The sequence below is a fragment of the Neolamprologus brichardi genome, chromosome 18, assembly GCF_056152115.1.
Source record: "Neolamprologus brichardi isolate AB-2024 chromosome 18, ASM5615211v1, whole genome shotgun sequence".
NCBI lineage: Eukaryota > Metazoa > Chordata > Actinopteri > Cichliformes > Cichlidae > Neolamprologus > Neolamprologus brichardi.
In genome coordinates, this window is record NC_142121.1 from 29,095,277 (window position 1) to 29,109,014 (window position 13,738).

A 13,738-nucleotide genomic window follows, 5' to 3' on the forward strand; every position below is an offset into this window, starting at 1 on the left:
GGACCTGGTGAATGACCTGCAGAGAGCTGGGACCAAAGTAACAAAGGTCACCATCAGTAACACACTACAACGGCAGGGAATCAAATCCTGCAGTGCCAGACGTGTTCCGCTGCTGAAGCCAGTGCATGTCCAGGCCCGTCTGAAGTTTGCCAGAGAGCACATGGATGATACAGCAGAGGATTGGGAGAATGTCATGTGGTCAGATGAAACCAAAGTAGAACTTTTTGGTATAAACTCAACTCGTCGTGTTTGGAGGAAGAAGAATACTGAGTTGCATCCCAAGAACACCATACCTACTGTGAAGCATGGGGGTGGAAACATCATGCTATGGGGCTGTTTTCTGCCAAGGGGACAGGACGACTGATCCGTGTTAAGGACAGAATGAATGGGGCCAAGTATCGTGAGATTTTGAGCCAAAACCTCCTTCCATCAGTGAGAACTTTGAAGATGAAACGAGGCTGGGTCTTCCAACATGACAATGATCCAAAACACACCGCCCGGGCAACAAAGGAGTGGCTCCGTAAGAAGCATTTGAAAGTCCTGGAGTGGCCTAGCCAGTCTCCAGACCTCAACCCCATAGAAAATCTGTGGCGGGAGTTGAAAGTCCGTGTTGCTCGGCGACAGCCCCAAAACATCACTGCTCTTGAGAAGATCTGCATGGAGGAATGGGCCAAAATACCAGCTACTGTGTGTGCAAACCTGGTAAAGACCTATAGTAAACGTTTGACCTCTGTTATTGCCAACAAAGGTTATGTTACAAAGTATTGAGTTGTATTTTTGTTATTGACCAAATACTTATTTTCCACCCTGATTTACGAATAAATTCTTTACAAATCCTACCATGTGAATTCATGGATTTTTTTTTCACATTCTGTCTCTCACAGTTGAAGTGTACCTCTGGTGCAAATTACTGACCTCTGTCATAATTTTAAGTGGGGGAACTTGCACAATAGGTGGCTGACTAAATACTTTTTTGCCCCACTGTACATCCACCGAGGTCCTCAAGGTCAACTTCATGATTTATTGGTTGAAAATAAGCAAAAAGTCTCATAACAACTGATGTGTATTGTATGGAAAGTACTGTATAGTTTCAAATATCACGTCACATGTATAATGTCACATTTGACCTCTGACCTCTCCTTCAAGTTTAGCAAATTGAAGTGATATTAATGCTATCCAGTCTTTAAGTTATGACGTGTGAACCCTGCGTCTGGGTTCAAGCTACTCTGCGTTTATCAAGGCTGTTGTGTTTTTAACATTTTTTAATGCTTTATATTACCACTATTCATTTTAAAGCTCCGTCTTTAAAACTTTATGATGTAACTACAGCCCAGCCCGTGCAGCAGTATATTAATGACTAACCTCATATTGATGATGGATTATCTCAGTTGTTCTCCTGACTGAAGTTTGGTCCGTTTGCATTTCTTGCTAAAACCCTCACGTTAACTTTTATTGAGTGGAAAAAGGTTAGCATTCATCCTCCAGCTTCATTGTGCTAACGTGTTTATAAATATCCCATTATAGTTTGCTTCCGAATATCGTGTCACATTTGACCTCTGACCTCCTTTTTGTATTTCATATTTGCCTTCCTCTCAAGTTGATCCCAAAATGAGTCATATCTTTAAACAAAGTATAGTCAAGAGAAAGAGACTCCACATCCACATAAATAAAAAAAAAATCATTAAAAAAAAGATAATTGTACTCAAAATTATGTCAATAATAGAAATATAATTTCCTTTTTTCTTACTGAGCACTCAAATCTTTGTCTGTTTCACATTTGCCTTACAGCCACATACACTGAGATCTGTGCAGGCATGCAGAACCTTCTTGCTTTGAGGTGACAGGTAGCAAAAGATTCAAGTCTAAAGGTAAAATTAATATTCAGCCAAATTTCTTTTCAGTTTGGAAGACAGACTGTGAAGTGACACATTAGAATCTCAAGGAATGACTTATAAATATGTACACTCATAGTGCACTTGCAGAGGTCACATATCTAGCCTTTGGGAATGCATTCTTGTAGTCTACATATACAGAGAGAGAAATGGGCTTTTACTGTACAACAATGGACATAGTGACTGAGGAACAACCAGGCTTGGAAAACCTTTTGTCCTTAAGCAATAAAGCAAATGTCAAAGCAATATTCATGCAGGGTTATACAGCATGAACGGTGATAAATCACCTTTCAGACTTTTATGCCCTGGATTTCTGCTGCAATTAGCGAGCTTCATAAGCTTAACTGTGAAAAAGTAAAGTGAAATGTTTGTGAAGTCTACATTTCACTTAACCACACATTTATCCATCTGGTTTCTATAAGAGAGCCACAGGGGACAGGTGCCATTACCTGCATGTTTTGAAAGCTTGTGTTTTTCTTCTTTATTTAACTTTGCGAAGTGCACAAATATATTTCTGCACATTATTATATGTTCTCCAACTTTTCCTCTCTTCATCTGTCCATCTTACACACAATTAGAATTATTATGGTTCACTGCTTTTTTCTCCTCTGCAATCAATTGCAGTTTTCGTCTGATGTTTCTATATGAAATCAAATCTGAACCACTAGATTACATTAACAGGAGCTGTCACTTCATACATCTGTGTTATTTCAGTGGCTGGTGTTAAATCAGACGGACTCATAATGTAATGACCTACTAACACATGATGACAGATATAATTTATTACATTCCTCCATCATTATTCAGTTGCCAGGAGAGATATTGGAGAAATAATGGGTCTTTATCCTGTTTAGGGTTATCGGCTTGTTACGTTTTCTAAAGAACATGGGTCACATGATCATTGCTGTTGCTTTTATAGCTCATATTTAAAATTCACATGCTTTCTTATGCAAAATAATTTAAAGCATATCGATAGTTTCCATTTTGCATGTAACATTTTCCCCCCATCTGTGACAGGTGACCATTCAGGGGTGTATCCTTCCTTATGGTACCATGAGAGCTGGGTTAAGCTCCAGCCCAACCAAGACCAAACCGGATAGATGAATGGGGTAAGTAATGATTCACCTGATTACATGAAGGTGCAGATGGTGGTGCATTTTAATATAGTGACATTAGTGGTCATTACCTTATCATAATAAGCTAATATAGGTTAATGTTTTCTCATTCAATACTATTAACATATTATAAGGTAATAATTAAATCTACTATATGTCCCAAACACAATGTTATGTAATCTCTTCTTAATGTAAACAATAAATTAAATAGAAACAGGTAGTTTTACATTCTGCTGTCCTGGTTTTTGTATAGAAACTACCATGTGAAGCAGTTAAAGGCAGAGTACCCAGGTGGGGCACCTTTCAGCACCCTGGCCAGTGACTCAGAGAAGGCTGGGTGTCTTGAACTGTCATCCTGCTTCTAAGTGCAAAAGACAGCCCGGAGTCAATCCTCGACGTGAAGATGCACGGAAACAGTCCTTTTGTCCACAGACAAAAACCTGCAGGCAGTGAACTGGGAGGAGGCAAGTATGCTCAAGTATAACTGTGCACCAAACACAAGTACATATTCAAGGCTTAAACCTGAAGGGTTGAGCATTAGCTGTTAAGGTATTAAAGACATTTTTATACTCTCTCTCTCTTTTCATGGGTTCACATGCACTTGGAAATTTAAAATGTATTATTGTCAGTATTCTTCCAGCTTTTTGTCTTCACTGAAATGCTTGCTAGACTGATTTGAGATCAGGTGATTCACTCTGTCTTTGCTAAATATTTCATTTGTTTAACTTCAGTAACTCCTGTGTTACAGTGTGTTTTGAGCGCCTGTCCATCCCTGAGCTTGGTTCTGCTGGAGGCTTCTTCCTGTTGAAAGGGAATTTTTCTTTCCCACTGTCTCCAAAGTGCTTGCCCATAGGATGTCATAATATTGTTGGGGTTTTCTCTGTTTTATTGTTGTAGGGTCTACCTTATGATATAAAGCCCCTTGAAGCACTATTGTTGTGATTTTGCCCTGTATAATTGACCCACTTTCATTAGAATACATGCATGTTCATGCATTCACTGCTTACACCGTACTTTATAAGTTGTGATTTCCTTTAAATCATGAGCATTTCCGAGGCTTTTTGTACCTTTTCCACTCTTTCTGTTACAGATTGTCCAGAAAAAGGCTACAGAAGAGGTCAGCTGATTTAAAAAAATGTTTTTTGAAGTATAATCTGACCTGTTGATCCCACACTTTGTACTGTGTGGTAATTCCTTTGTATTTTTCCTGTAAAGTCTTGCCATTACATTAGACTAGCATTACAGCTCCCTCCTGATGCGTGTTCTTTATTTGGCTGGATGTTGTGAAAGAGTATTTCTTTATCAATGAAGGCCTCATGCTATCGTCCACATATGATGTCTTTCGTGGATGTCCTGAGCGTTTTATGTTACCAGTGTATTTCTAAGTATTCACTTAGAAACTCTTTTTGTTTCCCTTTTTTTGAACGGCCTTCTTACTGCATGTTTTAATTCAGACAACAGCAGCTTTCATGGGCAAATGTGTCATGGTCCTGGGTCGGTGACCCAGCGCTTTGAGTTTTTTGAGTCATTATTTTCTAGTTTATTCTGATTTTGTATTAGTTCTTTGGGTTTGGTTGTCGTGTTTATTTTCCCTACCTGTGTCTCCCTCTGTGCGGGTCCCCGAGTTTTGTGTTGTAAAACAGCCTGTGTGTTTCCTGTTTTACTTTGTAGGGTCTGTGCCTCGTTATGCCCATTAGTTCCAGCTGTGTCCCCTCCTGTGTGCCATTTCCTGATTACCTGGTGTGTATTTATAGTTTGTGTCTGCCTGTGCTTCTCGTGGCGTCGTCTGTGTTTCTCTGTGTATCTGCCGTGTATTTAATGTTATTCCGTCTCTCTGCTCCTCGCTCCATGTCCTCCTTTTGTATTAGCTTTTCCAGTTTAGGTTTATGTTCAGTTCTGCCCACACCTTGGTTATTGTGCACTGTAAATAAATGGTAAATGGTAAATGGACTGATTCTTATATAGCGCTTTTCTACTCTCTCGGAGCACTCAAAGTGCTCTATACAACATGCCACATTCACCCAATCACACCCATTCTCACAAGCACTTTATCTATACTTAGTGCTATTTTAACTACATTCACACACATTCATACTCCGATGGATGCATCGGAGAGCAACTTGGGGTTAGTATCTTGCCCAAGGATACTTGACATGCAGACTGGAGGAGCCTGGGATCGAACCACTAACCTTCCGATCAATAGGTGACCTGCTCTACCTCCTGAGCTACAGCCACCCCACTTAAAACCAAATAAAACCCACTTGCACCTCCGCCACTGTCTGCTTTTGGATCCTCCTTCCTCACCTCCACACGACTGCCGCCCCAGCCGTGACAAAATGCCACACTTTGAGTCATTTCCCAACCTTTTACCGGTTTAATTTATGACATGTTAACCCACTCTTGCTGTATGTTTTTTTTTAAATCAACTATCCAAATACATTTGAACCAATAAATAATTTTCTGTCTCTTAAATTCAAGCAGAAAGTTTGAGCCTCAGCTTTCAAACTTCACATCTCCATATGAGACGTGGTTTAAATTAGACATTTTGTTTCTTAATGCTGATAATTGATTCAACTAAAAGCTTAATATAAAGTATATATTTCAGACAGTAATGGTTAAAATACTAGCAAAGCATATCCACTACAAGAAATGAAAGGGGATGGTTTCTATTTTTATTTGTTTTTAATTTCATTTGCAGGTTTAAAATTCTGACTGTGCTGCCGACTGAGAAAGGGAATCACATTTTGACTCTTTTTCAGCTGATGAGCCAAATCATCACCGAGTTGGAGGAAATCCTTCTCTGGAGCAGCAAATAAACCTTAAAAAAAACCCCAAAAATGTCACCACTCTGACTTGTTGCTCCAGCGATTGTTAAGTAAAATCTTACTTGAATGCAGAAGCACAGAACTGACAATCGGTCTTCAAACAACAGGTGAGTGACTGTGGTGAACGAAGGGTCTACGCTAAAAACGAGTGCTTTCCAGTTCCATCTTTTGTTCAAAAACAGCAGGCTGTTATTATAGTAAGAGCATGTTCCTGGCTTTTATGAATAGTGGGGCCTTTGTTCTTTGGCTATAAATGGCACTGCAATTACCTCACAATACCCTATTCAGGGGTCTTCATGTTATAAGAAGGATTTTGACTAGAACTGTTATTTCTCTATTTAGCATGTTAAATGAGGTGATGCATCTACCACTTTGACAGTGTTCCTGTGAAAACCCCTAATGTTAAAGTGTTGTTACAAAAAGGTGGTTTTGCAGTCTGGTTTTGGAAGTAATCGCCTCCTAAATGAAAAATGCTGTCCTCACCTAACTGGTAGTTATACAAGTATTTACAGTTCTGAATCTTGAAAACTCGAAAACATATTTTCTCAGCATTATAAGAGGTTTTGCTATAATTATCGGCGAAACAGGCACTTTTCATGCTTAGTGCTTTTAGCACAGCGCTGTCAGGCTGTACAGGAAAATGCATCATCTTCATCTGGCTCTGCTTGGTCTAAAAAAACAAGGTGTAGCTGACACAGATGTATAAAACGTGAAAAACATGTCTTTAACAATCAGTAGACCAACAGAAAGCCTGATGTGCTGTCTCCTGAAACGCATTTGCATAGAAGCATAGTCACTACTGATCCTGGAGTTCTTGTAGCAATTCAGAAAGAGTTAGGCACAATACATATCTTTTAAAATGTCCTTGAAGACCCATATGTTATAGTGTTTGTGTTGATTCATGGTTTATAGTTCTAATCTTGTTGTGTGTTTGGTTCATATGCCTCCTTCCTGTCTCTCTGTTGTCTGAGAGAGTGTTTTCTTGGTCCTTATTTCAGTTTTCTTTTCTTTTTACAGTTTGTTCTCAATCTGGCCTTCACCGCCTTTTGGTAGCATTTGCTTGCGTGAGTGTCATCATTCTGTTTGTATACAAGATAGCTCGAAAGGGTTTGAATGAATTCTGATAAAAAAAAATTGCAGGGATGTGGAGTAGAGTCATGTTTACAATCCATTAAAAAATTGGCTTACATCCACAAGTGTGGTGTGTATTGTTAACATATAGAAAATGTCATATAAAGACATCTAAATATCGCATCAAATTTTACCTTTTCACCTTTTTGACCCCAAAATGCGTTACATCTTTAAAGAAACTATTGCCAGGAGAAAGAAAATGAGCTTCCTAGTTAGTTAGAAATATGCTACAGTATAATATTATACATAGGGATGGGAATTGATAAGAATTTTGCGATTTCGATTCCATTATTGACATCCCTTATCGATTTGATTCCTTATCGAGTCACCACCATCTCCAAGAAGCATATCAAAGACATTACATTCATACAAGTTAGTTGCATTGCTGTGTGGTCAAATGTTTGTACATGTTGGATGTGTTTCCCCTCTTTGCTGTGATCAGTGTTGCACTTGTTACTTTTCTTAAAAGTAAGTAAAGTGAAGTACATGAATTAATTACTCCCAGGAGTATTCTACATTGTACTACTCATTATATTATTTTCACCCTCTCCATAAAATGACACATTGTCTCATAATTACCGTTTAACAATATAAACCTACAGTCCCACACACCAACACAAATCCCTATCGTAAAGAGAACACACATATGATCTTTCTCTTAGTATTTAGGCATGAACACAAAGCAAAGTAGAAAATCAGCACAATGACACAAAGAAACTGATCGCCACTGTGATTCTGCTGTAGAAACATGAACAGGTAGGGTTGGACAATTACTCAGCTTTAACATCACTCCTGGTCTTAGCTAGCTTAGTGTTAGCATACTTGCAAACTGCCAAATTTGTGTTAACAGCATAATGCAGTTGTTTCTGTTCTGAATGCTGTTTGCAGTGTACTATCGTGCAATAAAAATACAATGTACATGTCCTCGCTGCAGACTGTGCCACTGTTTTCCGCCTCTGGCTCTCAAACAGAAATCAGCTGATTGTAGTTCACCCGATAAACAGGATGGACAGGCAAGCAGAGGACCAAGTCCAAGGAATTGCAAGGAATACAGGTTTTCGAGTCCCATCCCTGATTATATATACTAAGCCCATTTTATTTATGTACAGTTATTTATAAATCAGAACCTGTTATTCATTATCTACGCCAACGTAATGTTTGTGTGATCAGAGTAAAGACATGCACAAAACCATGCTGCCCTTATCTGACCTTTTACTGCACTACAAACTTCTTAAAGTATGTTTAAAAGAACAAAGTAAAGAAAATAAATATATACGAAATACAATACTACTAAGTGAGCTGAGTTGGCAAAGGTTTGCAATCTTGGTGTCCTTGAAGTTTAATTGTGAGTTTGGATAAAAGCTCTTTATTTGTTTATCTATTCAGTTTCAGTTTTGTTTAAGCTGTTTGGTTAGACATAAGATCTTCACTCTTAAGGTGAAACTTAAGATTGTTTGGACTTATAATCTGGGGGAAACTATTATTACTATTTTTTTTCCCTTAGAGTTATTATCCCTGAGGCCCCTCTGTATATATTCTGCACCTTCTGTAACAATAAATATGCTGAAGTGTCTTTTAACAGCCACTTTCAAGGTTTCTTTATGCCAAATGTTCTTTGTAAAGAGAGATGACAGCCATCAGGACTGTGTCACTTCAAAATATTTGCACCATCATAATTACTCCAGTACTACATTTTCCTTCTTATGACTGAAATGAATAAATGAGCATCCATTTAATTCTGTGAGTGATTACCCTGCCAAATAAAAACAGAATAAAAGTGTTTTTATAGTCTGAACCCATTCTTACCTCACTAATCAGAAGGTTGGCAGTTCAATTCCTGTGTGCTCCAGTTTGCATGCCAAATATCCTTGGACAAGAGTCTAAGCCCAAGTAAGAATGTGTGTGAATGTTAGTAGAAAGAGAGTAGAAAAAAGTGCTTATGTGACTGGGTGAATGAGGCAAGTTATTTAAAGTGCTTTGAATGCACAGATAGAGCAGAAAGGTGCTAAATAAGAACCAGTCCATTTACCATTTAATTTTGCTGGTGCTTTAAATGCGTTTAAAGGCACGTTTAATCTCCCCGGTGAGCCAGTGTCTAAATAATAAAGGTATCTTTGCTCCGAAGGCTGATATTTTTTCTCTTTACATCAGGAGGTGAAATAAAACATTCTTATTGATTTCCACAGTGAATTACAGCACTCTGCCATGTGCAGGAATGTGTTTCACAAGTAACTGATCATAGTTACCAAACAAAAACTGCAAACAAAGGTATGGGTGCCAGCAGCTCAGCAGTGAAGAGTATTTCATTTCATATGATATCAGTACATGAAATAATCGCTGAGACATGACAGTCACAATCAGTTTGGATTGGGTGTAACAGGCGAATGACTTGACAAAAGAAATTCAAAATCAAACTGATAACCTTTTTGAAGCTTGGTATGAATATTATCTGAGCCAAACTGATTGAAATTTGGAACAAAAGAACCCGTCCACACCTTCCTTGTTAGGAGAGAAGCAGGCTTTCTATTTTCACTGACATGTTTCAGAGCCGAGAGCAGGAAAAAATACTCCGGGTATTTGGAAAAGTCTGACGACTGAACTTTCGGCTCATAGAGATTGCATGAACATGAGATGATTAATAATATTAATAAAAGTATCCACCACTGCAACCATATGTGTATGTTTAACAGTGTGCTTCAAAGACACCATGATCATTGTTTGTAGAATTTTAAATGACCTCAGCACATAGTTATGGACAGCTGCAATGACATGCACTTGATTTGACACCTGCCAGTCTGCCACAAAATGCTGAGCCACATCCTGAGTGCCTCTCACAATCTATTCTCAGACAATCCCCCCCACCTCCCACCACCACCATCATATATTCTCCTCTGCTGTATCGCGCCATGACAAGCTGTGTGTCAAGCACTTAAAGCATGGGTCTCAAGTGACACATGTGTCCAGATAAAGTAGGGGCTGTGGAGGGCCTGTGTATTACATTTGTGGACAATAAATTGATATGATCCACAGCATCACGCCTCTTCTGAGCTTACCCTAAAGCCCGTGGTACATTAAGTTGCAGAGCAGCAGAGGCCATTCTCACAAGGTCAACATCAGAGGTAAGGGGATAATAATGATGTAGGAGGAAGGAGGAAGCATGGGGAGGATGAAGGAAGCTGGGAAACCTGCTTGGTCAGTTCAGTTTAAACTTGTATTGTTACATTTGTAAGAGCCCTGGATTGTTATTCATTTTGTAGATTTGTCATTTAATTAAAACCTCCTGTGTCCGCATGTCTAACCAACTCAGCCCCTCACAGTTATATAGACAACAAGAAAAGGCAAACTTGGGGGAAGAGAAGTTATGATATATCTAGCAGAGCTGTACAAAGCTTGGCTTGGCTGCTGAACTCATGACTGTTTTCTAACTCAACTTAAAGCTCAGATATTGGTGTAATTGCAGCTTTGGCCTGCTGATAAGCACATGAGAGAATATCATCTCAATAAATGGGGTAATAACTCCAGAAATATTACTCATTTTAGTATATACTGTTATATTAAAGTGGAAATGACACAGCTGGCTGCCCAGATGTGCGAGTGCTTTTCATAAATAAATGTAAACCCTAGCAATTGAAAGCATAATGTGGGACAGGGCGAGATTGTGAATTTGGGTCTGAACATACCACGGAGAAAGTGAACATGTCCTTTTCACCTAATAAAATACTTTCTGTTAATAAATGTAACAATTTACCCGTCTGAAATTGGGCTACAGTGACAGAACTGGGTGTCTCTTTGGGGCAACAGCAAGACAGATTTAATGTGACCAAACAGGTAACAGTCCATAACAAATCAACTAAATGTGATATTATCCATAAAGCACCACTCTGCTGGCACTTTTCCTCTGATTTACACATGAAACAGAATCTCTGAGACAACCTTCTGACCCCATTTGCACTTCATCGTCCTGGACATCTCCTCAGAGCACAGTCGTCAAATTGACCTAGAAACACACCTAAATACCAACCGCCCAATCCCACTGCAATGATTAAATGAGGGTGGTATTCACAGCAGAAACCCAAGTGTCTTGATTTAACTCAATTAGGCCTGCATATGGGAGAGATGTTGTCAGAGTAAATGTCGCTGTACAGTTTTCACAGGTAATTACCTCGCTCCACTGTGACAAGGGGCCTATTTGGTGGAAAGTGTTAGAACAGACTGGGAAGGGAAGACTAAGTTTCCCCATCTAATTCTGGAACTTTCCATTGTATGCAAAGTCAAGAGACGCAAAAGAGGGATATTTTTATCACTCTGCTTTAGCATCAAATTGTTGCCCTCCCACTCGCATGCAGTCGATATTTGTTTGGCTACCAGGATTTGCTTTTAATCATCAGCTAATTGCTGACAATCGTTGAACTGGTGGTTTATTATTATTATTTTGTGTGTGTGTACTGTATTGTCTGTGTCTGCTGACATGACACATAAAGCAGCAACAACCAGAAGAGACTCAAAGTTGTGTTATTGCTGCAAACTGATCTATTTGTTCACTCAGGTTTTTTTTTATCTGCTTACTGTCGCTTCAACATAAAACTCAGTTTAAATCAAAGTGAAAGGCGACATGCTGTTCCTCGCACAAACGAAAAAAACAACAACTGCATTATCTGTCAGACACGCCACGCGCGTGTTTAGAGATAAGAGTTGAGAGGTTAGTTTAGCATGTGGAGGAAAGGTTGCGCTTGTTTGACTCAGAAGTGAGTCAAGGTTCAGCAGTGCAGGGTGTGCTACCTGCACACAAATGCTACGACTCCTCTCTGCCTGCAGCGGAATATATGGACGCCAGGAGAGACGATGCCTGACACTCATCATGTTTTAGCATTTCACTGCTCCTCGTTATTCCTGGCTGAAAATGCAATTTATGGAGTTTTACAGAGCTGGCAGATTGGAGGCGGGTGAGGCCCAGACATCTGTGCATCTGGATGCTTGTGACTTCACACGCAGAGTTTCAACCTTGCGCTCAAACCCAGTGCTGCACGGTGACCTCGTTATCATCTAAAACAGCCCCAAAGTCGGCTGGAAATCTCCCCATTAACGCCGAAGTGATTACTTCATTCAGGGCGGCTCATTGCTTTTGTGCCTGATTTAGAAAGACCGCACAACATCTCCCACTGCGAGAGATGCTTTCTAAATAAAGACAGTGAAATGCTATAACTGGTGGTGATATATTAAAGAGCTGAGGGCTTCTACCTTTCTACTGCTACGGTATTGACTTCATTTACATGCATGCAGACTTGGACGCACCGTTGATTAGTGGAATTGGTTCAGCACCTCGGACAGCGCCGAGCATCGATACCTGCACTGAGGACGTCAGAGCAGAGGTGGGGCGGGGGTGGTGGTGGGGAAGAGCAGCTCCATAAACTTTATTGAGCGGGACTTTTCGTCGAGTCGCGCTCTGAGCAAGAGCGGGTTGGCGTTTCTCTTCCAGGAGCGCCATTATCGCCCGATTGGTCGATGCTGCTGGATGCCCAACGCCGCTCCTTCCATCCACACACCCTCCCAGTCACCGAACGTCAGCTACCGGAGAGCGGGCCACGGTGATTTAAACACGGACAGAGAGAGAAGGTGTTTGCGTGAGAGACAGGAGCGTCTCCGGAAAGAGTGCGAGTGCACACTGTAGACATCCACACGGTGGAGCAAAGCCTACAAACTTTATTCCTTTTCTTTCTTTCATTTCTTTTTTAAGATATATTCCTATTTACGAACACTCCCCTCCCCCAAACAAAGACAAAGTTTTGACATCCCCACCAAAAAAAGAGCAAAAACAACAACTATTTATCACCCCACTTGTCCGCTTGGCTCTACTTGACGTTTCTTTTTAAAGCAACAAGTGTTGTCGGCTACGATTCTTTTTTCGTAGCCTAAAAAAGGAGGAAAAAAAGAAATACCGATGATATATTAGCTACCGTGGTCACTCGGTGTGGCACCGCAGTGACACCAGGACTGCCATGATCGTTTCCAACGTGAGCCTGAGCGGCTGCGCGGATTTCAACAGCGCTCTGTGTGCCGGAGCCGGGGAAGGGCACCTGGGGGGCGGATCATACCGGACCACTCTCACCCCGACTGGGAACCTGGTAGTGGCTGTGTGCCTGGGCTTTATCGGCACTTTCGGACTTATTAACAACCTGCTGGTGCTTGTTCTTTTCTGCCGCTACAAGATGCTGCGGTCGCCCATCAACCTGCTCCTGATGAACATTTCCATCAGCGACCTGCTGGTGTGCGTACTGGGGACTCCGTTCAGCTTCGCGGCCAGCACGCAAGGAAGGTGGCTCATAGGGGAACGGGGCTGCGTGTGGTACGGCTTCGCCAACTCGCTCTGTGGTGAGTACAAATGCGGGATCAGTTAGGTGGTGCTATTTGTGTGCTATAGGTTTCTGTACTGTATACAGGCTCTATATTCTTTATTTCACACGAGGTCGTGAGTGTTGCTGCGCGGAATGCGTGGATCCTCTCCAAAGCACTGCGCTTTGTAGACTGGATCGTGGTGTGCTTTATTCGTACAGACGAAATGATGATTTTGAAAAAGAAAACGTAAAAATGTCCAACTGTCTCTCGTGCACTGAGTCATGTGTGAAGCCATATCAAACTTTCACAGAAAAGCTTAAAAATCTTCGGACTCCTAATGAATTAAATCTTGAGATAATGAGCAATGCTCGTGTGCCACTCTGGAGACAATAAGAACCTGTTAGTACAGCTGTTTGTTCGTTCTGCATGACTCGTCGCTGCT

General features: G+C 40.6%; 1 protein-coding gene across 1 annotated transcript in view; it reads left to right on the forward strand.

Annotated features, from left to right (window-relative positions):
- Positions 1 to 12,959: 12,959 nt before the first annotated feature.
- The window catches only part of tmtopsa (teleost multiple tissue opsin a), a 62,544-nt gene continuing 61,765 nt past the window's right edge, over positions 12,960 to 13,738 (forward strand). Inside the window, exon 1 of the mRNA XM_006786943.3 lies at positions 12,960 to 13,332. Within this exon, the coding sequence (XP_006787006.1) occupies positions 12,960 to 13,332 (373 nt within the window). The remainder of the gene's footprint in view (positions 13,333 to 13,738) is intronic.